Consider the following 26,354-nt stretch of genomic DNA (forward strand, 5'->3'; position numbering starts at 1 on the left):
CCTCCCTTTCCAAACTTGAAATGGGATCGACGTCCGTGGTTCAGGGCGAGTTTTACGATTCTATAGAATGACGTGACTGTAGTAATCTAACAGTTCAATTCATCGATTTATGTCTCTTAAAAGGTACCTTATGACGCAATATTTCTCACCCTCCTGCCTTATTCCTCTCGTATACTGATACAGTCGTTTCAACACCGCCCTCAAACACAGGTAATACCAACCCAAAGCCCACGGCAGCACTCCCATCTGCAGATAGCGGGGCTGCTGTTTCTCCGTAAGTGTACTTTGTTGCCTGCATACATTGCAGTAATGTGGCAGTGTGTTCTATTGGCATTTTATTAGATAAAAACAAAAAGGGAGATCACTGAATAAACAACATGGGAATGGGTGAAGAAGGCAATGGCAATTTTCGTTATTTACTAATATATCTTGCGGGACTCACCAAGATATATAAGTATATATGGCAGCGCCTTGGAGTGGTTCAGAGATTACCTCACAAATCGATCACAATTTGTACGCATTAATGATTCTGATTCAAGCACAGCCAATATAACATGTGGTTTTCCACAAGGCTCCCTTTTGGGACCACTTCTTTTTATTGTGTACATAAATGATTTGCCCAGGTCGTCCGCACTCCTTTCTTTCCTCTTGTTTGCGGACAATTCAAGTTTTTTTTTTTTTTTTTTTTTTTTTTACTCACAAAAATCCTACTGAGTTACTTGATATGCTTAATTGAGTTGAATCACGTTAATGATTGGATTCAAAGTAACAAATTATCCGTAAATCTAAACAAAACTAATTTTATGGTGTTTAGTAATACACTTACTTGTTTACCTGGCTCGATATCAAACAAAGGGAGTAAACTTACAACAGACAAATTCAGTTAAATTTCTTGGCCTTTTAATTGATTGTAAATTATCTTGGCAGGAACAAACAAATCGTTTATGTAAGTTGCTATCAAGAAATTTGGGTGTTATACAGAAGCTTAAGCATGTTTTCCCCATATTGCGTACCTTATGTTCGACTTTGTTACTTCCGTATCTTCATTATAGCATACTGGCCTGGGGAATTGTTCCGAAATACGCTTGGAGTCTATCTTCAAAATACAAAAGCGAGCTATAAGGATTATCAATTGTACAAATTATTTAGCACCAACAAGCCCACTATTCAAAAGTAATAACCTCTTAAAGATTTTTGACATAATTCTTACTCCCTTGGGATATTTATGTACCAGTTAACTAAAGACGATTTACCTCATGTTTTCACTCCCATGTCTGTAAAAAATAAAGTTATACATTCCTACCCTACAAGACAGGAAAATTCACTTCACTTTTCTCCCGTAAGAACTGTATTTGCTCTTAAAACAATAGTACATACAGGTCCGACATTTTGGAATAGCCTTGACTCTAACATCACTGAATCGTTGACACTGAATTGTTATAAACGTAAATTTTAAAAATCCCTCGTGCAGGCTTATGTCTAATCATACAACATGCAATTCTATTCGAACTCCCTCTTCTTTATCAGATTCGTCGTATATTAGGTATTCCAGGTTTGCTTTTCGTTCTTTTTACTGAGTCATTTACGTCAAGGCTATTCCTGAATTGATGAATCATTATGTATCGTGTGCATTTTGGCGCATTCTTACAGTTACGTAACTATGTTGCTGGGTGTAAGCGCAATACAGGCGGCTACTTAGTATTTCGCTATGCTCTCGTATATTTTATTTCTTTCTCTTGCTCTTTTTGCTCTCTTTTCTTTAAGTGTACGTCCCTTTTCTTCCTTTCATAGTTTTTGTTACTAGGTTGTTTAAGGAGACCAACATGTTCATTTATACAGGGACCTTTACATTACAAGCTCTGCTTTTCGGTAGGTCCCTACATTTCATGTTTGTAAAATTGTCTTCTCTTGTATTCTTTGCAATTACGACGCTATGTCCAGTCTTATGTTCAATCAATTGTATCATGTTATTTTGTTTTGAGATGTGGAGAAATAAATCAAATCAAATCAAATCAAATCAAATCAAAAGGCCCATGAGTCAAACATATGGCATTCAGAAAAAAAAAATGAATGATCGTAATTTACCATGCAAGTAAGCAACGCAACATTTCATTTCGTTTATTTTGATCCCACCACAAGAAGGTTCTTGAACACAATTCCAGCAGTTCTAGCAATTCAACATAATACGTGTTGGTAATTTAGTTACAGCTCGTTATTCCGAAGGTTCGTTGTTCCGAATTTCATTTTCAGATTAACGAATCTTCGGAATAACGAACCTTCAGAATAACGCCACAAATGTTCGAAGTAACGAACCCTTTTTCTTATTCGGATTAACGAACCTCTAGGTATAGGGAATTTGCGTGTTTCGGATTAACGAACCTTCGGAATAACAAACCTTCGGAATAGCGAACCTTCGGAATAACGAACAGTACCCGGTAATTTAACCTCATGGGATACAGAAGAAATGTTGATAAATGGTGTCAACTTCAGACGAGATATTGTATTTTTCCCTTTTCATGTTCACTTCAGTACCACATTCAAATTGTTGACAGACGAAGATTTGGTTAATCTGTCGAAGAAGTTACCACTCCGCGATTACAAGACATTTTCCATTCTACTCGGACTGACATCCACCGAGGTTGACAATGCGCTTGTAAAGAAACATAACAATTATCAGGATGCTTATTTAGAGGTACTCGATATCTTTAAAACGAAGACACCAGCTGCAGAACAGATGGAGAAGCTGAAGGAAGCCATGAAGGAGTCAGACCTTGAAGGAATATTCAATGAATTGTGGGAAGACAGGTAGTTGTTACTGAAAAATGTCATGCTAAATCTAATACAATTTTCTGGGTAACAATCTCAACCTGAACTGACAGAAAAAATGAGAATCGTACTCTGGATCTGAGATAACGAGGCCTTTGTTTGCGTGATCACCGTTATCATATGATTACCTTACAAGTCCAACATATTTCGTGTCATGGAGACACTTATGGCAAAAAAACTGAAAATATCTGGTTGAAGCATTGTATTGCGCAAATGGAGATCGGATACTTTTATGTAGAGTGGACAGAATTTCCGGCATTATTATCAGCAAGTAACAATAATCGGGAAATGAACGCAGTCACGTTGACCGAATATGTTTTTTGTTGTTGTTGGTTTTCTTTTCTTATGACATAACAGTCATGTCCTGATTGCTAGCTGCTTACTTAAAATGATATCTTAAAGTTTCCAAATTGTTTGAGATGTGGACGAAATTACCTCATCAATGCTGGAGTTTGATGTGCAGTGTTCACATCTTCTGTTGATATTGACTTAACAGCGCCACCTTGTGGTACAATGTGGTCAGCAGTGTAATAGAGAACAATAAGGCTCTGCAAAATCTTAAGAGCTACATGTGTAGAGGTGTCCTGTCTGAGGAGTTCTGAGTTTAAGCATAAAATGTAGTTGCTTATAAGCGTGACCCAAGGAAGGCCTGAGAAAACAAATGCTAGAGCAAAACAGCCTTTGTCATCTATGCTTGCCATGAAATCATGTGGAAGGCACAAACGTTGCTTTCACCAGCGGTCTGCATTAATCACTGATGCCAAATTGCTGAGCCTCTGTAGTTCTGCACTTAATTTCATCTGTTCTTGCTATTCTCAGAATAAACAGGTCTGATGTTATGAGGATTCATTGTTAAAGTATTGACAGTAAGGTCCCAAGGACTAATGACATGGCCGTATTAAGATGGCAAAGGACGTCCTCCTGTAGGGTATGTCTTTCTGCCTTGCAGCTATTCACGTTGTGGGCTGTATTTATTGGACATTACTAACTTCCAGGAACAATTACCGATTTTATCATAATGCATGTAACGATATCACGATGTAGTCCATGTTATGTTCAACATTGTTTCCACTATTCGACATGGTGTGCATCGATATGTTATGTATACATCATTCATGTTAGTGTCAAGAACAATGTTGCTGTGATACTTCTGTAATAGCTGGAAAAGGATATATAATTGCAAACGATTGAGAAATATTATTATTGTAGTTTGAAAATGTGAGTGTATGACAATTTAGGGACATACCTATGCATGTTGCCCCGTGTGAACAGAGTGGTGGCACTTATTTAGGTAATACATGCAACCAACATTGGTGATTAACCTGTTGACGACAGGGTGTGGGAATATTGGAGTAGTGGTGTGATTGGGTTTGATTATTAAAAGATTGGAGTACTTTGGGAATTTAGGAGTATGGATAAACCCTGGAATACCACTTTACAGGCTTCAAAGCCAGCGACTGGCACTGAAATTCTGTAGTTATTGAGATAATGTACTGTGGATAATATTAGAGCTTATCGTATGAATTAAGGCGTTTTGAATGCGTTCAATGTACAGATTTGCCACATGCGAACATGTCGTCATGAATTCATTTTTTTTTTAAGGATGTTCCTAAAATTTGGTGTGGAGATCTATGAAATAAAACAAATAGACAAAAAAATCTAGCCGTCTATAATTTTTGTTAGTGCATGGCGCACCCGCTAAAATTGTTCCGTCACTATGCACACCATAATGATCGACTTTTTAGCGTCTGCTTGTCTGCATTATTCCGGCCACATTTGTTGACAAAATTAATTTGTCGTTCAATATTTGTACCAACATGTATTATCGTCAATTCTTGACTTGTAATAGACTTGGTTAAGCTGCCCATAGTGTTCAGCCTTTTACAGGGTCGAAGACCGACACCATATGTTTGTTGTGTGTATTTATCATTCACATTTCTTGAGGATTTTCTTTCATAAAAGACTCGTAAACCTAAACCACGGTGACATTTCCTCCTCTAGTGATCCTGGTAACTTGATAATGTTTGCTGCTTATGCTCCCCGTTCCCCCGGAATAGGGTTAGCGGTCATTATAACGTCCAAAAGTTGCAAGAAAATGGCAGGGTTACCCTGTTTGATCAAGTTTAGTTGTGGAAAAGACCCAACTGGTTTACATCTTCTTTTTATTGTACACAATTTAGGTGACTTAGAAGCTGAACTTTATAAGATGCATTTTCCTCTTTTGAGAGATATCAACGCCAACAATAAGATAGCTAGAAATAGCTATGTCTTTTTGGGCTGCATGTATTTCATGAAAGTTTGACGCACGAGTATACAGTAACTGGAAAACTGAGAAAAATGAAATGCAAAAATGATCTCAATCAATTCAGCTACAAACTGCTCAGTATTGTGTGTTAAGCATTGTTTTGAGCAGACGCTACATACTACAACTTGTAGTAAGCGGTCAGATATCGGTCGAGCGGTCAGATTATCTGTGTTAGTATTATGTATTTATAAGTGATGAAGTGTATCTGAAGTGATTGTGAAATAGAATGAAAACTTAATGTGACGTTTCATATTAGTACAGTACCTTGCATATTCCAGTAAAAGTCAGTTATAAAGCATAAACAGCAGTATCGAGAAACGATTAGGATAATTATGTAAAGGAAAATCATGTTTCAAATTCAATATTTATTGAACCTTCAATAAAATATACCAGTGTCTATTACTGTTACACAAGTGCTCCTAATGCGAGTCTTACTTTGTTCATAGCGTACTCGTTGCGCATGTTAGTGTCTTGGAAATCTTCGCCTGTAAGTGAACTGCAGTGTATAATATTATCATGGCTCATTTTCCGAATTCTTCTGAAAATGCTCCGTATGGAATCTTTTTGACACAGTATGTAATGATTTGTTTCGATACAGTTTTTCCTCATTTTTTTTTTCTGAATGAAATTCTGTCTTGCTTTGAATTTTTGCAGTTTTTCTTTTACTTTTCATACTTTTGTTCTGAAACTCTACGTGCCTCATGAATGTGGAAGTCTTTTGTAAATACAAATGCAGGTGATTTGATTCTGTGTCATTAAGTAGTCAAAAATGCTCCTACGCTTTGTTTGTCTACCTGTTTTTATTGTGAATTTGATGTCGGAAGTCATTCATGACATATGTAACATAGTAATTTTTGTAAAATACCAATTTTAGACGCACAGAGCGTTTTTTTTTTTTCATACAATGCCGAAGTTAGAGTGGCTTTCATTGCAAGATTTTTGTGTAAATCACAATATTATTATGTCATACTTACAGTTACCCAAAATACCTATAAGCCCTGATTAATCATATTTTATATAAGCACATGTAATTATTTGTCCTAAAGTCGTGTTTTTATGACTCCGCCATAAAGTGTCGCCGGAAGCATAATACTTTCGGGCCGCCCGTCCGTCCAGCAATCCGAAATCGATCATGTAGACGAAGCGTTTATCCAAACGAAACTTGGCATAATGTATGAGTGGACGTAGCTGTGCCTATCAACTTTTGGACATTTAAACTTGAGGTCAAGGTGAACTGTCACAATGTAACTATTATGCCCCTACATCTCCGCAATGCCTATATGTCTTTCGATGACACTTAGTGCATACATGTATTATTAAATTACCATTCTCTGAGGAAAGTTCTTGGTCATAAGGTCAAAGGTCAAAGGTAAAGAGTAAATGTTGAAATGTTGTTTTCCGCCATATCTTGGATATGGCTTAAGGTATCTTCATTAAACTTAGTAGGTTCTACAAATTGCCTGAGATTGATCGCCGTTGTAGGTTTTGGGTAGTAAAGTCAGAAGTCAAAGGTCTATGGTCAGGTAAAGATGCTAAAATTACGCTATGTTGAAATTTCACTGTTTTGTTCATACCCTGCATGGAACTGAGTGGAATGTACACGTTTGCATGTTTACAGTGTAATCATATTTGGTATGGTGCTGCATGCAGTTCTTCAAATTGATTACGTGCGGAAAGTTAGTGGTCATGGGGCCAAAGATCATTCTTTGAAGTCAAATATATTGAATTTCACCTGTTTCCCATAATTTGAAAGGTGGTGCACTTATCTTCATGAAAAAAACAAAACAAATGTGTATAATTACCATGTATTATTGTTTGCCAAATCATGCGAAATTGTTGTCACACACTGGCAATGTGTATTGCAGACCTATCACTGCCTATTGGGAAAATAATGCGATATGGTGGGGGCATACCAGTCGTTATATAGCTACATTCCTATAGTAACTTTTTCTTTCACATTGAGACTGTACGAAACCTCAGTGATTGCGTGCTTTTTAAAGATGGTGTCGTCGATGTTACGAATAGTTGTCATGTTGAGTGATAATCCTGCCAGTTGGTAACTGGTAGGTGTTCTCCGGCTTCGTATAGTGTGCTCTTAACCAGTTAACAGCTAAATAGGTATTAAAATGATCGTGATCTTTTGTGATAAACAGAAAGAACGGGTTAGAGTGAAGGAGAGGAGAGAAATAAATTCTTTGAGAGAAGATGGGCAAGATTTTATGCGAGGTCTTGAGTAAAACGACCAATTGTAGAGAACATAATGAAAATAGAATTTGATCAATTTCAAGTAGGGATAGATTGTGTCTTGCTATGTATAATGGTATTAAGATAAATAACTGTACATGTACTATAATATTGTCCATGTAACGCCAATTTCTACACATTCTCGTAATTATGTGCCTTAGATTTCCAAGATCGTTAAAAATACTGTTTTATCTAGTATATTTGTTTGCTTTATTGTCTGTTTTTAGTTTCGATTCATCACGCTTGCTTCAAAATTCAAATGTTACTGTTTGTAGTATGTATCTCTGTTTTTTTTTTTCTGTGAGAGTGAGTGGTTCCCGAAAAAGAGCGACTTTGGAGTGCAAAGCCCAAGTGTGTATTCCTGTGTGTGAGTGTGAGTGTGTCTTACTGTGTCATTGTGTGTACCATTAAACCAATAACGACAATCGGAAGTTGAAATCCATTAGAGCCGGAGACATAAAAGGCAGAAGAGAAGAAAAAAAAACGGAAAAAGTTGTTTCGGCGAAAATTACAAGAAATGTCTGTTTACAATAACTGTTACATCAAGAGTGATCTAGGAGTAAGAAATCTAAGTACACATCCAGAAGTCATTTGGTGAAAGAGAAGATATATATTGAACGTCTAAATGGAGCAAATATTTGTTGTTGTTTTTTTTCATTTTTCAGATTTTCCTCAAATATTCAACAATGAAATGACCTGTTATCGATGTTTAATTCGGGAATACCACGTGTCCGTCAGGACACAAAATAACATGTTTTTTCAGTTAGGTATACATACAGTATATATATATATATATATATATATATATATATACTTACTTCATATATATATATATATATACATTCATATATTGTAAAAATTTAAAAAAAAAGTATATATATTGCCGAAATACCACGTGCATGGTTTCATAAGCTCATCGAGTTAACACGTTTCTGCTAAAACTATGCTAAAGAAGGCAGCAATATTGTTGGAAAATGAAATTTCGAATATCTTTGAGAAATGTCTGAAAATGGTTCACTTAACAATTTACATTTGTGTTTTTGTCTGTGCGTGTGTGCGTGTGTGTGTGAATACAAAGAGAATTGTATTATACCCACATGCAGTTGGCGTGTCATGTAAAAAAGTGATTAATTTCAAGAATGATTGTAGCGTTGCAAAGATGGAAACTTGTTTTTCGAATATCTCGAAAATGCCATAGAATAGATACGAGGATTGCCAAAAAAAAGATGTTGTGTAGGTTTCGCAATGGACGGTAAAATTTGACTCGATTTAGGAGAGCTAGTACAATCATTACGACAACCTAAGCAAGAATGATCCTTTATTGACATCCAGTGGAAAGAAGGTGAATGCAATTAGGCAAGGGTAGCTAAAGAGAAAGTTGCCACCTCACGGTTATCAACGCCTCCGTTTTGTATGTTTTAATCCTTGGCTGACAGCATACTGAGAAGGAATGGATAAGACTCTCAGAAGGTCTGGTACTGGGAGGAACTCGACATCTGGTGGCTGAAGACGAGAATGGAGAAGCGCATTTACAGTCCTGAGCTCGTAGGGGAAGTCTTGCAAGGGGCGCATGCTTTTTGATGGGCCTTGTGAAATGACTGACGATAATGATATGGCTTTCATGATCAGTAGTCTCTTCAGTGTTGGCACTGCTCTACAACGAGACTAAAGCAATCTGCCACATTAATTACCGTAGCGTGTTAGATACCCAGTTATGTGCCTTGCTTCAGACAGATATGGTGAGTGCGGATCCATGACACTTGCTCCTGCGACAGTGCTCCCATGAGGTGTCTGCAGGTTAAGCGATTAAAAAATAACGCTGACCCTTATCCTTATCCTCACTCGAAACGAAACCTAGAAATCTATCAGAACCCTAACCCTAAGTCCGTGGAGAAAATAAGACTGGAACAATCGCCGCAGGAGGAATGTCGTGTAACCAGTGAGTACAGGTATCTTGTCGAAGGACTTAGATTCGAACTCGAGGCATCCCATTAAAAAGTCAAGAATATTTCTGATTACGCAAGTGCCCATTAAGCCTTTGAGATTATATATATATATATATATATATATATATATATATATATAATATATATATATAGCAACTCTACTCTCAAGAACATTTGATATTTATCTAAAGTCAAAGGTAAGGGAAGATTGTTAGTCCAGCTATAGCCTGAGAAAGGAAAAATAGACCCCCCAAAAATATCAAAGATTCAAAATATTCATATACTCTCCAATGCGTCCAACCTATAGAAGCTTATGTTTTTGTTTTGTTTTTTTACTGTGTCACTGCATACTGTAAGTAACCCCTTGAAACTGTTTAAGAATTCGGCACTTGAAGGAATGTGTTGCCCTCTGGTAGGTATAGGTTTCATGTTCCTGGCAGTATTGGTCACACCTTAGGGATATTTTTATGACAAACTGATTGAAAGCTCACTCCGAAACACTTCTGTGAACAATGGATTTGAAATAAATCTTTAGTCTCGAATATAGACTATAACGAGTACAGCCATAAAAATTATCCCCTACTACAAGTTCAACCTGACATATATGTTAAACGTGTGTTTGTTTGTTTTTTGTAAACAAATGATGTCTTGGCGAATACTGTCTTCAACCTTCATTTTGGAGGAAGGAGCCCTGGCTGATCTTGCTGCCGCAGATCGCAAACGAAAAAAAAAAAGAACAGACAAAACCACAAAAAAAAACCACACACACACACACACAAAAAGAAACTATCATGTTGGTGTTTTCATAACAGTGTTGAAAAGTTACGCACGTGAGAAAAACGATAAATTGCAACGTAAATATTCAGGTAAGCCTTGATCAATACACGCGTTAGGAAAGTGGGCAAACACTTTGGACATGTATTCATGAATTTTGACAGAATGTGGAGTAAATTCAATTCGTGTTCCTACCCAGGATACTGGGCCGTTCAGCAATGTCCCCGAATAGGTGAATAAGAATCCTAACGTTTCTAAATCATGCTCTAAATCTTTGCCACCGTGTCTAGTGTCACTTGCTCTGTCAGGTTATACAACATATTGGTCTCAGCTGTTTAAGGTTTATTCCAGAGTAATTGACTCAGTTGAAGGAGAATCGTACTTTGATGCTAAGTATGATGTCTCGCTTTGAGTTTTCATCAGGAGAGCACACCGTGATAATGTTTAATTGTTTTGACATCGAAGACGTTATACAGACATATTGTTGTAAATGTTATGGGACAACATTCAAAATTTACAGGAATGCCAGAGTCTTTGTATATATATATATATATATATATATATATATATATATATATATATATATGTACACTGGACAGCAAAAGAAAGTACCCACTTCTGTCACAGGCCGCACACAAAAATTCACCCCCTGGAAATAAACAATTTTTGTACACAGGCGTGCTACAATGTCCCTTACTTATCACATGCACATAAGCTAGTGAATGTCTTCATAACAAATAGGAACTTGACATGCAACAGAATCTTGGTCACTGAATCAAAAGTCCCACACAAAAGCACTTTTCACCACGCAAAAATTGCCACTGAATGGACAACATTTTAAAACATCCAACATTGATCCAAGCTCTGCAGGAAGAATGGACAGGACTTCCCCAGGACAGCTTGTCCAGAGCATGCGTCAGAGATGCCTGGAATGTGTCCAGGCAATAGGAGGACATACGCATTATTGAAATTGATGTTTGTGACTGTTTTTTTTTTCGTCCTGTGACGCTGATTATTGTGTAAAACCTGTAAGGCTCATTCTGTTTCATTTTTTGACTTTTGATTCAGTGACCAAGATTCTGTGCATGCCATTTTTTTTTCTTTGTAATAAAGATAATCACTTGCTCTTGGGTAAGTGATTACTAATGGATATTGCAGCATATACCTGTGTACAAAGAAATGTTTATATCTAGGGAGTGAATTTTTGTGTGCGGCCTTTGACAGGATTGGGTACTTTCTTTTGTTGTCCATTGCATAGTTATTGTATACACTGTCAGACATGGCAGAGTTTACAATTCATTAGGTGTACATGGCAGATCATACATGATCGTTGAGTCCAGAGGGACGGTCGGGGTCATGTCCGTAGAAGATATTGATAACTATGGTTATAATGAAGTTTTCATTCTGGCCTGTTCTTGCAGCTTCAAGCCGGAATAAAAAAAGAGAAATAAAGAGCGACAATCAAGTGTCAGTACAGACCTACATTTATTATGCTCTTTTTTTATTCAAATAACAATGGCCCATCGAGGGAAGTGTATAGGTTGGTGATTTTTGTTTCCTTAGTATAGTATACTGTTGTCCTGAAAAGAGAATAAAACTTATACATACCTCTCAATTGACTGAATGCAATAATATTAATACAACACACCAGTGAAAGTTGAAGGAAATCAGGACATTTCATTCAAATGATATAATTTTTAAAGTTTCGGTGCCACAGATTGTTGGATAAGTACACTACTATAGCTCGTGAAGTCACGTATGGACAGCAATGAAAAAAAATGTAATTCCAAAAATGCAATAACTTTGAATGAAAACAACATATTCCCTTGTTTCATTTTGTCATGATACATCCTGTATTATCATTGTAGTATAATAATCTCATGTGTTGAGAACAAAAACAAAATAATCATCTCCGTATCCATCATTACCTTCCACCATTGTCTAAGTTTGACAGTTTGACAGCTAAAATACAAACGATGATGCTTTTTTATTCGTCTTTTTCTTTTTTTAGGAAGACGTAGAATACAATCACGTTCGATGTCCAAATGAAGAAGACAATTAATGGCTGATGTAGTTTTGGGTAAGATGGCAATTCATATTTCCTCTTTATGCAAGATAACCAGAAACCACTTTTGTTGAGTATGAAAGAGATACAATTCTAAGAGGAATTAAATATTTACTTGATGAAAAAAAGAGGTTTTAAGATGGCAGAGGTTCCACTTTTTATTGGAACTTTTGTTTTGATATCTCGGCTATTTCAAAACAGATTTTTATCAAATAAACACATTCCTCTATACCTAATATTTAAATATACGTTGTTTCTATTTTTTTCACAAAAAGTTGAATCCACATCTCCACCAAAGCGATACGATCCTCTTAACCTATCTACACAAAATAATGCATCAGCATCGTTATAAAAGGAGCAACCTGTCAGACACCAGAAAAATAGCTAAAGAACAGAAATTACTACTGTGCATAATGTAAAGGGGTAGAAAATAGATGATTTTTATCTCTTTAAAACAAAATTCACTTCCTAGATCCACGTGTGTGTTTTTTCTACCCAATGTGTAGTGATTCGCATGCATGACAATAGCAACACTGAATGCCAGATACTTACCGTGAATGCATTACTTTAATCTGTCCAAGTTAGTATCGGAATTTCTTTATAACACCTTCTCTCTTTCTTTAGAACCCGTTATTCCACGAGGATCATGTTGGACCCTTTGGATTGTGTTATTGCATACTATTATCCAGTCGATCGGTTGCCAAACAGTCAAGCTTTATGCTTATTTTTGACAATCCTTCTGTGTTGAAATTAAGATGTATTACAGATGTATACAAAGTGAGTGAGTGAAGGAGAGAGAGGGAGAGAGAGAGAGATAATACGGAAATTGTTAAAATTGTATAAAATTGCTATAGTTATAGTGTATTACTGTGTCATGCCATATTTGTATATTCAATGCTAAAGGTACTGCCAATAATTGATTTAATTTTAAAGCATGGCATACAAAAATGATCATATCAAATCAAATCAAATCAAACCAAACATATGGCAAACAAAATCAAAACACATGTATCTACAGCAGCATAGAGAGAAAAAAGACGAGAATGGTTGCATATTTTCATGTTTTTGATTTTGATTTGATTTGATTTGATTTATTGGTTTCATCATTGTACATATACACATTCATGTACAAACATAAATATGATAATATATATAAGTATTTTCGTGTTCATTGCCTGTGTACAATGTACAGCAAAAGTACAACAAAACATACAACAATGAATAATACAGAGTGGATCTACAGCATAAGCGTAGCTTGATTTGCGTGCAGCCCCCGTAGCATAACATAATATTATAATATACATCGGAAAGAGAATCTAAAGGGAGGGATGACTTGCATAGAGATAGGATAGTTGAAAGGACAAAGGGAAAGGAGAGGTTTGTCTGCTTTCACTAAAGGTTTATACAAAATAAAGTCACCTGTATCACTGATTAGCAAAACATGACAAAATATTTCCTCACCGAAGTACAGGTGGACAGTTGATACAGGTCATGGTCGGTTACATAATCATTATTACATAATAGATTAATTGCGTCGATATTTCTACGAAAGAATTTCGTGTATAATACATTAACAATGACAATGGAATTACTGATATCCAGATAACAACATTGTTTTTACAGCCTTCCTTAAAGAATACATGGACTTTAAACTTCGAATTTCAGAAGAAAGAGAATTCAAAACATCGGGTCCGGTGTGTCTGACAGATTTCAGAGCCATCACTGTTTTGGAATTTTGCAAGTGAAACTTATCAGATTGTCTTGTTGGATAAGAATGTATTCCCTTGTTTAATTGAAATAGTTAGTAAAAAGAAGATGGCAACTGACCATTATGTAAGCGAAACATAAAGAGTGAGTTTTGCAAAAAATTAATGTCATTTACCTAAGTGTTCTTAATTCTGCGAAGAAAGGATTTGAATGGTCTCAATAACCTGAGTTGGTGCATATACGTATAGCTTTCTTTTGCAAAAGTAATATACTAATAATGTGGCTTTTTGGAGTTGCCCATACAATGTTGCAATAAGAAATGTGCGATAATATCAACGAATTACACAACATAAATAAAATATTCTGAGGGACATAATACGTTAACTTCTGAAGTATACCAACATTACGAGATACTTTTTCAGAGATATATTGTACATGAACGTTCCATTTCATATTTTTATTTATATATATTCCGAGGATTATTTAATACTCTCTTTTTGTTCCAATAATACACCATCCACCATAATATCTAAATGTTCCATTTCATTATTATGCTTCTTGTTATAGAAATACATAAAATTTGTCTTTTTCAGATTAAGTGATAATCTATTACTCTTAAACCACATAGATAATTTCGGTAATTCAGTATTGAGAGTTCTTAGGACCGAATGAAAATCAGAATTGGAACAAAATACATCAGTGTCATCAGCAAACATAATATGTGACCCTGCACCACAAAACAAGCAAAAAGTCGCCAGACATGAATTTTTAGTTAAGACCATATTCTGAAAGAGCAGATTTTTAGCTTTAAAATGATGTATAACTCAAATCAAATGGACTCTCCTAACCTATTCAAATATTGGAAAGAAGGCACACACTCAGGAAAAGTGTGAACTGAGAAAAGAGGCTCTGAAGTGCAGTGTCTATTCAAGCGCTTAATCTTTACCAAGCCGTGTTGGATGTGCAATGAATGGGACAAAAACAGGATGTAAACCAATGGAGTATCAACAATGAAGGGATTATCAGATTAAATTGAATTTAATCATGCCTCATTAACACATTATGCCTTTAATTAATGACAACTTTCAAAGCAGTAGCGCCATCCTTTCAAAAGTTGTAGGACTTGAAAGTGAAGAGTGTGTACAAGCTTTTTAGGAAATGAAAACGGGACTCTAAAGACACACTTAATCACACTATTCTGCCAAATAACGTTCCAGAAAAACGGATAAAAAGCACACTTTCCTGCCTGTTCTATGATCCCAAATTTTAGCATAATGTAGAAGAAGACTTGCCATTTTAGAAAATATGAAAAAGTCAACATCGGCTCTGTTGACCCATTTCACCTATTTTCAGTCCTCACACAAAGTCAGTGTGTGCGACTTTTTGTTCGTTTTGTGGTGCACGGTCACATATATTGCAGTGACTTAGATGAGTTTGAAATATCATTTACATACACTAGAAATAATAGCGGTCCCCATGGATCCTTGTGGGACTCCACATTGTATAGGTAATACTTCAGAGTTAACAGATTCATAGTACACATATTGCTTTCTATTTAACAAAAAAAAATTAATGATCTTTAAACCATTCAAGTGGAATGCCACGAACACCATAGGACTGCAATTTACGTATGAGGATAGTGTGGTCAAGAGTGTCGAACGCCTTGCTTAGGTCCATGAAAACACCGATGACATATTTTTGTTTAGCTAAGGCAGTCGACACTCTATCGTATAATTGGGCTAGTGCCATATCTGTTGAATTAAATTTCCTGAAACCAGGGAGGTCACCTTCCTGCTGAAACCAAACTGGTCTTGGTTAACCAGTTGAGGACGAGTCCCGAGTATACTCGGGGAGGTGTCTATGGGAAATCAGTCCGTCCTCAACGGGTTGAATATATCATATTGTGTCAAAAAATCATACAATCTGTTATATACAAGCCTTTCTATTACCTTAGAAATACTAGGAAGAATAGAAATAGGACGGTAATTTGATACAAGAGAAGAGTCATCTTTTTTATATATTAATGGAATAACTTAAGCAATTTTACATGCATTCGGAAATATACCAGTTGAGAGTGACAAATTACAAATGTACACTAAGGGTGTCAGTATACTACCAATAATCTGTTTTTAAAAAATACGTGCTCATTTCATCATGACCAGTTGCATAACTTGATTTTAATGAGTGAACAATGTAGGCCCTACTTTATATAATGCCCTTGTGTCGTATTGCCATGTATTGCGTATGTTGCTTGAATGTGTAAAATGTTTGTGTGTGCGCATGTGTATATTTGCGTATGTGTGTGCGCGTGTTTGTGTGTGTTTGAATGAGTGTGCTGTAGCAATGGGCTTGCTGTATTTGAGTCTTATATGTATTGTATTATCCTTTTCTTACATTGGCTGTTCATTAGTAGTGTATAACGATACTCAAAACCTTGGTAATATTTGAAGAGTTTGTTCGCAAAAACCGATAAGTCCATTTTTGAAGATTTTGAAGTACGGTCTCTGTCATAAAGTACAAAATAATACCTTTTAAATGATTTATTGGTCACTACATATAAAGGTACATTTTTGAAGTTATGGTCAAACGAAGCAAATATTTTCTTATTATTCTCTTTATTTTTCTTGACCTTTAAAGGACAAGCTCACCTTCATGTACATGTGGATTGAGTGAATGCACCAATAATAGTAGAACACATCAGTGAGAGTTTGAGGAAAATCCGACAATCCGTTCAAAAATCATGAATTGTTTAAGTATCTGCGCAATTACTGCTGGATGAGAATACTACTACAGTGTGTGATGTCACATGCGTACAACGATACAATGAAAATAAAAAGAGAATTTCACAAAATTTTACTTTTTGAATAAAGTGCACATTTCTTGGACTTGCTACTGATGTATGTTAAAGATAATATTATTCCCCTTGCCTTCTGAAAGAGAGAAGTCGAGTGTTCTTTTGTTATGCGAGAAAAGTCAACAAGGTGAATTTTTTTATACTTTCTTTATACCGTTATACTCATGTGACATCACAAGCTATAGTAGTCTTCTCATCCAGCCATGACCGAGCAGAAATTTTAAAAATTCATAACTTTTGAACGGATTGTCGGATTTATCTCAAACTCTCACTGATGTGTTCTACTGATATTGCTGCATTCACTCAACCCACATGTCTATGAAGGTGAACTTGTCCTTTAATCGCAAATATCTCCATTTGGCAAATATGGACTTATCGGTTTTTGCGATCAAACTCTTCATTTTTTAAAAGAATTATGTATTTGTATCTCAGTCCGGCAGTCCTTTTGATCTAAATTATGCAGAAAAGTGCTTTATTTTCTGGTCTCTTGATTTTGTTTATATTACAGTAATCTCCTTTGCAAAAAAAACTGCATTGTCCACACACGACTTCCATGTAAAACAGCTTTTATATGATCGTTTTTATCCTGTATGGATATGTTCAAACAAATAAATGAATTAATGGTTGGAGGCAAAAAGTGCAAAAACGTCTTTATTAAGGCTAGAAGGCAAGAAGGTGACTTGAACAAACTCGCCAAGGTGTGGAGCTACAACACATTACAGGGTGTTGGGAGGTGACAGAAAAAATATTCTCCAATCATGGCGAGAGTAAAGCGTGTTTTTTTTTTTTCATGAGTTTCAGCGCCGGGTGGATGACAACACGGGGAATGAAAATCATGATTTTTATTCAAGCAGTTATTTTTTCTTCACTTATAATGGTGATTATATTCATTTGACACTGCGAACGCTGCTGTCTTGCTAACAGTGCCCGGCATAATGTGTCAACAAGGGTTTTTAGTCTCATGTTCAACGGGCCCTGCAGGCAGCGCTCAACTCCACAGTCGTTTCAATGGTAGGAAAGGTTGACTCGTTGAACCGTCCTATTGTTCCTTTGTAGCGACGTAGGAATGAAAGAGAAGGAAAATGATTGTATGCTGAATAAGATATTTTTATTTGCATATCATACCACGAACGCCAAACGTAATCAGCGCATCGGTAGGTCCTACTACCAGACTACTAGCTTGTTTATTGTATGGCTGGCACACAATAAGGCGTGTACGGTTTCAGGTCTTCTGTATAATCCTGAACAGGGGGTTTATGGTGCTTTCTACTTAGGTCATGGTGGTAGATTAAAACGGCAATACGATCGTCTCTTGGCATTGCTTGGTGACTCCATAATTCATGGTTCGTGAGACAAAGTGGTGAGTAAAATTGTTATCATGTGTGAAAGGGTAGAATGCCGACTATTTTGTCGTTCTATCTAGGACATTTACATGTTTGTGGTTGTGTCTACGTGTTGGTTGGTGGTTGTGAAGGACGTTCGAAACATACCAGCGATATATATTTTTAATCAAAGTAGAAGACACGGTGTATTTCGGTAATGTATGCCATGTAAGACGAGCAGAGTCAATTTACTCAGTAAACTGCATTCGGATTGAGGCGAAAATCCAGGTCCGAGAATTCAAATGACTGGCCTTGCACTCTTTTGGGCGGATTACAACAATGGTATCGGTTTTACTGTACAAAGGGTTTGAGGAAATGAGGACAGACACCGGTCTATTGTATGAAATTTGGCGGGACGTTAAGAAATCATACTAATATCCAATACAGGCAAATGTGCATCACATCCAGTACTATGTGTGTTGAATCTTACAATATTTTTTGTGTGCACGGAGACATCTCGCTCGCCTGAAAGTATATAGGCCTATGACTAACATGGCGTTAGCACGAGTGCCAGGGACCAGTAGAGAGGTAGTGAAATCAATCATACGTGGCACCCGTTGATTGTTATTTGGTCGGCAGCTCACGATCAAGGTAATTTTATTGGATCGATACACTGGTTAGGAAATTGGGTTACTTTATTCTGTTGAAATCGAATTAGATGAACACAACTTAACTGAACCGATTGGTGCGACATCTTCATGGAGAGAGATTACTTTTCAAACGCTACTTGAGAAAAAAAGAATGGCGGCACCAGAAAAGAATGGCGGCTCGTCGTTGGTAGACACGCGAATCGTCCCCTCCACTTTTAGATTCAATTTTCTGGATTTAGCCTAATTTCTCGGAATACTTACCTGGATTTATTATCATATCATCGTTTGCTAATTCCATCATGAGCAAGGACGGACGTAAAAAGTATCCAAAACGTGGGAAACTGCTGGATTTGGAAGATGGCGGCACCTGTAGCGACGACAGTTCGTCTGGGACAGGATTTTGTGCCACTGCTGTTATGTCGGGGAAGCTGCCCGTTCTGACGTTGATGAGATCCCCGATACGCCAGAGCAGCAGAAAGCACTCGAACTCTCTACACAGTCTATTGACAACTACTTTAAAGCTGCAACCGCCGATTTCGAACAAATGATCAAGAGAGCGGTCGACTCGCTCATTGAACGCATACAGAATGTGGAAAAGGCTTCGAATATCAGAGTGCTAGAGCCGACGAACTTGAAAAAGAGGAACAAACATCTTCCATTCTCCTGACGTGGATGCCAATAATTGCCAGCAGCTGCGCCTGGTGCGCCCCCCTTAATTTCCTAAGCGAAAAAATATAGCTATATACAAATGGCAGTTTTTGGTCACATATATTGCAGTGACTTAGATGAGTTTGAAATATCATTTACATACACTAGAAATAATAGCGGTCCCCATGGATCCTTGTGGGACTCCACATTGTATAGGTAATACTTCAGAGTTAACAGATTCATAGTACACATATTGCTTTCTATTTAACAAAAAAAAAATTAATGATCTTTAAACCATTCAAGTGGAATGCCACGAACACCATAGGACTGCAATTTACGTATGAGGATAGTGTGGTCAAGAGTGTCGAACGCCTTGCTTAGGTCCATGAAAACACCGATGACATATTTTTGTTTAGCTAAGGCAGTCGACACTCTATCGTATAATTGGGCTAGTGCCATATCTGTTGAATTAAATTTCCTGAAACCAGGGAGGTCACCTCCCTGCTGAAACCAAACTGGTCTTGGTTAACCAGTTGAGGACGAGTCCCGAGTATACTCGGGCAGGTGTCTATGGGAAATCAGTCCGTCCTCAACGGGTTGAATATATCATATTGTGTCAAAAAATCATACAATCTGTTATATACAAGCCTTTCTATTACCTTAGAAATACTAGGAAGAATAGAAATAGGACGGTAATTTGATACAAGAGAAGAGTCATCTTTTTTATATATTGGAATAACTTAAGCAATTTTACATGCATTCGGAAATATACCAGTTGAGAGTGACAAATTACAAATGTACACTAAGGGTGTCAGTATACTACCAATAATCTGTTTTTAAAAAATACGTGCTCATTTCATCATGACCAGTTGCATAACTTGATTTTAATGAGTGAACAATGTAGGCCCTACTTTATATAATGCCCTTGTGTCGTATTGCCATGTATTGCGTATGTTGCTTGAATGTGTAAAATGTTTGTGTGTGCGCATGTGTATATTTGCGTATGTGTGTGCGCGTGTTTGTGTGTGTTTGAATGAGTGTGCTGTAGCAATGGGCTTGCTGTATTTGAGTCTTATATGTATTGTATTATCCTTTTCTTACATTGGCTGTTCATTAGTAGTGTATAACGATACTCAAAACCTTGGTAATATTTGAAGAGTTTGTTCGCAAAAACCGATAAGTCCATTTTTGAAGATTTTGAAGTACGGTCTCTGTCATAAAGTACAAAATAATACCTTTTAAATGATTTATTGGTCACTACATATAAAGGTACATTTTTGAAGTTATGGTCAAACGAAGCAAATATTTTCTTATTATTCTCTTTATTTTTCTTGACCTTTAAAGGACAAGCTCACCTTCATGTACATGTGGATTGAGTGAATGCACCAATAATAGTAGAACACATCAGTGAGAGTTTGAGGAAAATCCGACAATCCGTTCAAAAATCATGAATTGTATCAAGTATCTGCGCAATTACTGCTGGATGAGAAGACTACTACAGTGTGTGATGTCACATGCGTACAACGATACAATGAAAATAAAAAGAGAATTTCACAAAATTTTACTTTTTGAATAAAGTGCACATTTCTTGGACTTGCTACTGATGTATGTTAAAGATAATATTATTCCCCTTGCCTTCTGAAAGAGAGAAGTCGAGTGTTCTTTTGTTATGCGAGAAAAGTCAACAAGGTGAATTTTTTTTATACTTTCTTTATACCGTTATACTCATGTGACATCACAAGCTATAGTAGTCTTCTCATCCAGCCATGACCGAGCAGAAATTTTAAAAATTCATAACTTTTGAACGGATTGTCGGATTTATCTCAAACTCTCACTGATGTGTTCTACTGATATTGCTGCATTCACTCAACCCACATGTCTATGAAGGTGAACTTGTCCTTTAATCACAAATATCTCCATTTGGCAAATATGGACTTATCGGTTTTTGCGATCAAACTCTTCATTTTTTAAAAGAATTATGTATTTGTATCTCAGTCCGGCAGTCCTTTTGATCTAAATTATGCAGAAAAGTGCTTTATTTTCTGGTCTCTTGATTTTGTTTATATTACAGTAATCTCCTTTGCAAAAAAACTGCATTGTCCACACACGACTTCCATGTAAAACAGCTTTTAAATGATCGTTTTTATCCTGTATGGATATGTTCAAACAAATAAATGAATTAATGGTTGGAGGCAAATAGTGCAAAAACGTCTTTATTAAGGCTAGAAGGCAAGAAGGTGACTTGAACAAACTCGCCAAGATGTGGAGCTACAACACATTACAGGGTGTTGGGAGGTGAAAGAAAAAATATTCTCCAATCATGGCGAGAGTAAAGCGTGTTTTTTTTTTTTTCATGAGTTTCAGCGCCGGGTGGATGACAACACGGGGAATGAAAATCATGATTTTTATTCAAGCAGTTATTTTTTCTTCACTTATAATGGTGATTATATTCATTTGACACTGCGAACGCTGCTGTCTTGCTAACAGTGCCCGGCATAATGTGTCAACAAGGGTTTTTAGTCTCATGTTCAACGGGCCCTGCAGGCAGCGCCCAACTCCACAGTCGTTTCAATGGTAGGAAGGGTTGACTCGTTGAACCGTCCTATTGTTCCTTTGTAGCGACGTAGGAATGAAAGAGAAGGAAAATGATTGTATGCTGAATAAGATATTTTTATTTGCATATCATACCACGAACGCCAAACGTAATCAGCGCATCGGTAGGTCCTACTACCAGACTACTAGCTTGTTTATTGTATGGCTGGAACACAATAAGGCGTGTACGGTTTCAGGTCTTCCGTGTAATCCTGAACAGGGGGTTTATGGTGCTTTCTACTTAGGTCATGGTGGTAGATTAAAACGGCAATACGATCGTCTCTTGGTATTGCTTGGTGACTCCATAATTCATGGTTCGTGAGACAAAGTGGTGAGTAAAATTGTTATCATGTGTGAAAGGGTAGAATGCCGACTATTTTGTCGTTCTATCTAGGACATTTACATGTTTGTGGTTGTGTCTACGTGTTGGTTGGTGGTTGTGAAGGACGTTTGAAACATACCAGCGATATATATTTTTTAATCAAAGTTGATGACACGGTATATTTCGGTAATGTATGCCATGTAAGACGAGCAGAGTCAATTTACTCAGTAAACTGCATTCGGATTAAGCCGAAAATCCAGGTCCGAGATTTCAAATGACTGGCCTTGCACTCTTTTGGGCGGATTACAACAATGGTATCGGTTTTACTGTACAAAGGGTTTGAGGAAATGAGGACAGACACCGGTCTATTGTATGAAATTTGGCGGGACGTTAAGAAATCATACTAATATCCAATACAGGCAAATGTGCATCACATCCAGTACTATGTGTGTTGAATCTTACAATATTTTTTGTGTGCACGGAGACATCTCGCTCGCCTGAAAGTATATAGGCCTATGACTAACATGGCGTTAGCACGAGTGCCAGGGACCAGTAGAGAGGTAGTGAAATCAATCATACGTGGCACCCGTTGATTGTTATTTGGTCGGCAGCTCACGATCAAGGTAATTTTATTGGATCGATACACTGGTTAGGAAATTGGGTTACTTTATTCTGTTGAAATCGAATTAGATGAACACAACTTAACTGAACCGATTGGTGCGACATCTTCATGGAGAGAGATTACTTTTCAAACGCTACTTGAGAAAAAAAGAATGGCGGCACCAGAAAAGAATGGCGGCTCGTCGTTGGTAGACACGCGAATCGTCCCCTCCACTTTTAGATTCAATTTTCTGGATTTAGCCTAATTTCTCGGAATACTTACCTGGATTTATTATCATATCATCGTTTGCTAATTCCATCATGAGCAAGGACGGACGTAAAAAGTATCCAAAACGTGGGAAACTGCTGGATTTGGAAGATGGCGGCACCTGTAGCGACGACAGTTCGTCTGGGACAGGATTTTGTGCCACTGCTGTTATGTCGGGGAAGCTGCCCGTTCTGACGTTGATGAGATCCCCGATACGCCAGAGCAGCAGAAAGCACTCGAACTCTCTACACAGTCTATTGACAACTACTTTAAAGCTGCAACCGCCGATTTCGAACAAATGATCAAGAGAGCGGTCGACTCGCTCATTGAACGCATACAGAATGTGGAAAAGGCTTCGAATATCAGAGTGCTAGAGCCGACGAACTTGAAAAAGAGGAACAAACATCTTCCATTCTCCTGACGTGGATGCCAATAATTGCCAGCAGCTGCGCCTGGTGCGCCCCCCTTAATTTCCTAAGCGAAAAAATATAGCTATATACAAATGGCAGTTTTTGGTCACATATATTGCAGTGACTTAGATGAGTTTGAAATATCATTTACATACACTAGAAATAATAGCGGTCCCCATGGATCCTTGTGGGACTCCACATTGTATAGGTAATACTTCAGAGTTAACAGATTCATAGTACACATATTGCTTTCTATTTAACAAAAAAAAAATTAATGATCTTTAAACCATTCAAGTGGAATGCCACGAACACCATAGGACTGCAATTTACGTATGAGGATAGTGTGGTCAAGAGTGTCGAACGCCTTGCTTAGGTCCATGAAAACACCGATGACATATTTTTGTTTAGCTAAGGCAGTCGACACTCTATCGTATAATTGGGCTAGTGCCATATCTGTTGAATTAAATTTCCTGAAACCAGGGAGGTCACCTCCCTGCTGAAACCAAACTGGTCTTGGTTAACCAGTTGAGGACGAGTCCCGAGTATACTCGGGCAGGTGTCTATGGGAAATCAGTCCGTCCTCAACGGGTTGAATATATCATATTGTGTCAAAAAATCATACAATCTGTTATATACAAGCCTTTCTATTACCTTAGAAATACTAGGAAGAATAGAAATAGGACGGTAATTTGATACAAGAGAAGAGTCATCTTTTTTATATATTGGAATAACTTAAGCAATTTTACATGCATTCGCAAATATACCAGTTGAGAGTGACAAATTACAAATGTACACTAAGGGTGTCAGTATACTACCAATAATCTGTTTTTAAAAAATACGTGCTCATTTCATCATGACCAGTTGCATAACTTGATTTTAATGAGTGAACAATGTAGGCCCTACTTTATATAATGCCCTTGTGTCGTATTGCCATGTATTGCGTATGTTGCTTGAATGTGTAAAATGTTTGTGTGTGCGCATGTGTATATTTGCGTATGTGTGTGCGCGTGTTTGTGTGTGTTTGAATGAGTGTGCTGTAGCAATGGGCTTGCTGTATTTGAGTCTTATATGTATTGTATTATCCTTTTCTTACATTGGCTGTTCATTAGTAGTGTATAACGATACTCAAAACCTTGGTAATATTTGAAGAGTTTGTTCGCAAAAACCGATAAGTCCATTTTTGAAGATTTTGAAGTACGGTCTCTGTCATAAAGTACAAAATAATACCTTTTAAATGATTTATTGGTCACTACATATAAAGGTACATTTTTGAAGTTATGGTCAAACGAAGCAAATATTTTCTTATTATTCTCTTTATTTTTCTTGACCTTTAAAGGACAAGCTCACCTTCATGTACATGTGGATTGAGTGAATGCACCAATAATAGTAGAACACATCAGTGAGAGTTTGAGGAAAATCCGACAATCCGTTCAAAAATCATGAATTGTATCAAGTATCTGCGCAATTACTGCTGGATGAGAAGACTACTACAGTGTGTGATGTCACATGCGTACAACGATACAATGAAAATAAAAAGAGAATTTCACAAAATTTTACTTTTTGAATAAAGTGCACATTTCTTGGACTTGCTACTGATGTATGTTAAAGATAATATTATTCCCCTTGCCTTCTGAAAGAGAGAAGTCGAGTGTTCTTTTGTTATGCGAAAAAAGTCAACAAGGTGAATTTTTTTTTATACTTTCTTTATACCGTTATACTCATGTGACATCACAAGCTATAGTAGTCTTCTCATCCAGCCATGACCGAGCAGAAATTTTAAAAATTCATAACTTTTGAACGGATTGTCGGATTTATCTCAAACTCTCACTGATGTGTTCTACTGATATTGCTGCATTCACTCAACCCACATGTCTATGAAGGTGAACTTGTCCTTTAATCGCAAATATCTCCATTTGGCAAATATGGACTTATCGGTTTTTGCGATCAAACTCTTCATTTTTTAAAAGAATTATGTATTTGTATCTCAGTCCGGCAGTCCTTTTGATCTAAATTATGCAGAAAAGTGCTTTATTTTCTGGTCTCTTGATTTTGTTTATATTACAGTAATCTCCTTTGCAAAAAAACTGCATTGTCCACACACGACTTCCATGTAAAACAGCTTTTAAATGATCGTTTTTATCCTGTATGGATATGTTCAAACAAATAAATGAATTAATGGTTGGAGGCAAATAGTGCAAAAACGTCTTTATTAAGGCTAGAAGGCAAGAAGGTGACTTGAACAAACTCGCCAAGATGTGGAGCTACAACACATTACAGGGTGTTGGGAGGTGAAAGAAAAAATATTCTCCAATCATGGCGAGAGTAAAGCGTGTTTTTTTTTTTCATGAGTTTCAGCGCCGGGTGGATGACAACACGGGGAATGAAAATCATGATTTTTATTCAAGCAGTTATTTTTTCTTCACTTATAATGGTGATTATATTCATTTGACACTGCGAACGCTGCTGTCTTGCTAACAGTGCCCGGCATAATGTGTCAACAAGGGTTTTTAGTCTCATGTTCAACGGGCCCTGCAGGCAGCGCCCAACTCCACAGTCGTTTCAATGGTAGGAAGGGTTGACTCGTTGAACCGTCCTATTGTTCCTTTGTAGCGACGTAGGAATGAAAGAGAAGGAAAATGATTGTATGCTGAATAAGATATTTTTATTTGCATATCATACCACGAACGCCAAACGTAATCAGCGCATCGGTAGGTCCTACTACCAGACTACTAGCTTGTTTATTGTATGGCTGGAACACAATAAGGCGTGTACGGTTTCAGGTCTTCCGTGTAATCCTGAACAGGGGGTTTATGGTGCTTTC

General features: G+C 37.0%; 1 protein-coding gene across 1 annotated transcript in view; it reads left to right on the forward strand.

Annotated features, from left to right (window-relative positions):
- LOC139728150 (uncharacterized) overlaps nt 1-3,428 on the forward strand; it is a 33,717-nt gene extending 30,289 nt beyond the window's left edge. Inside the window, exons 10-11 of the mRNA XM_071639117.1 lie at nt 184-274; nt 3,323-3,428. Of these exons, the coding sequence (XP_071495218.1) occupies nt 184-274; nt 3,323-3,428 (197 nt within the window). The remainder of the gene's footprint in view (nt 1-183; nt 275-3,322) is intronic.
- The last annotated feature ends 22,926 nt before the right edge of the window (nt 3,429-26,354 follow it).

Source organism: Diadema antillarum, unplaced genomic scaffold (assembly GCF_040938485.1).
Source record: "Diadema antillarum isolate AM-2024a unplaced genomic scaffold, OU_Dant_1.0 seq00000166_RagTag, whole genome shotgun sequence".
Taxonomy (NCBI): domain Eukaryota; kingdom Metazoa; phylum Echinodermata; class Echinoidea; order Diadematoida; family Diadematidae; genus Diadema; species Diadema antillarum.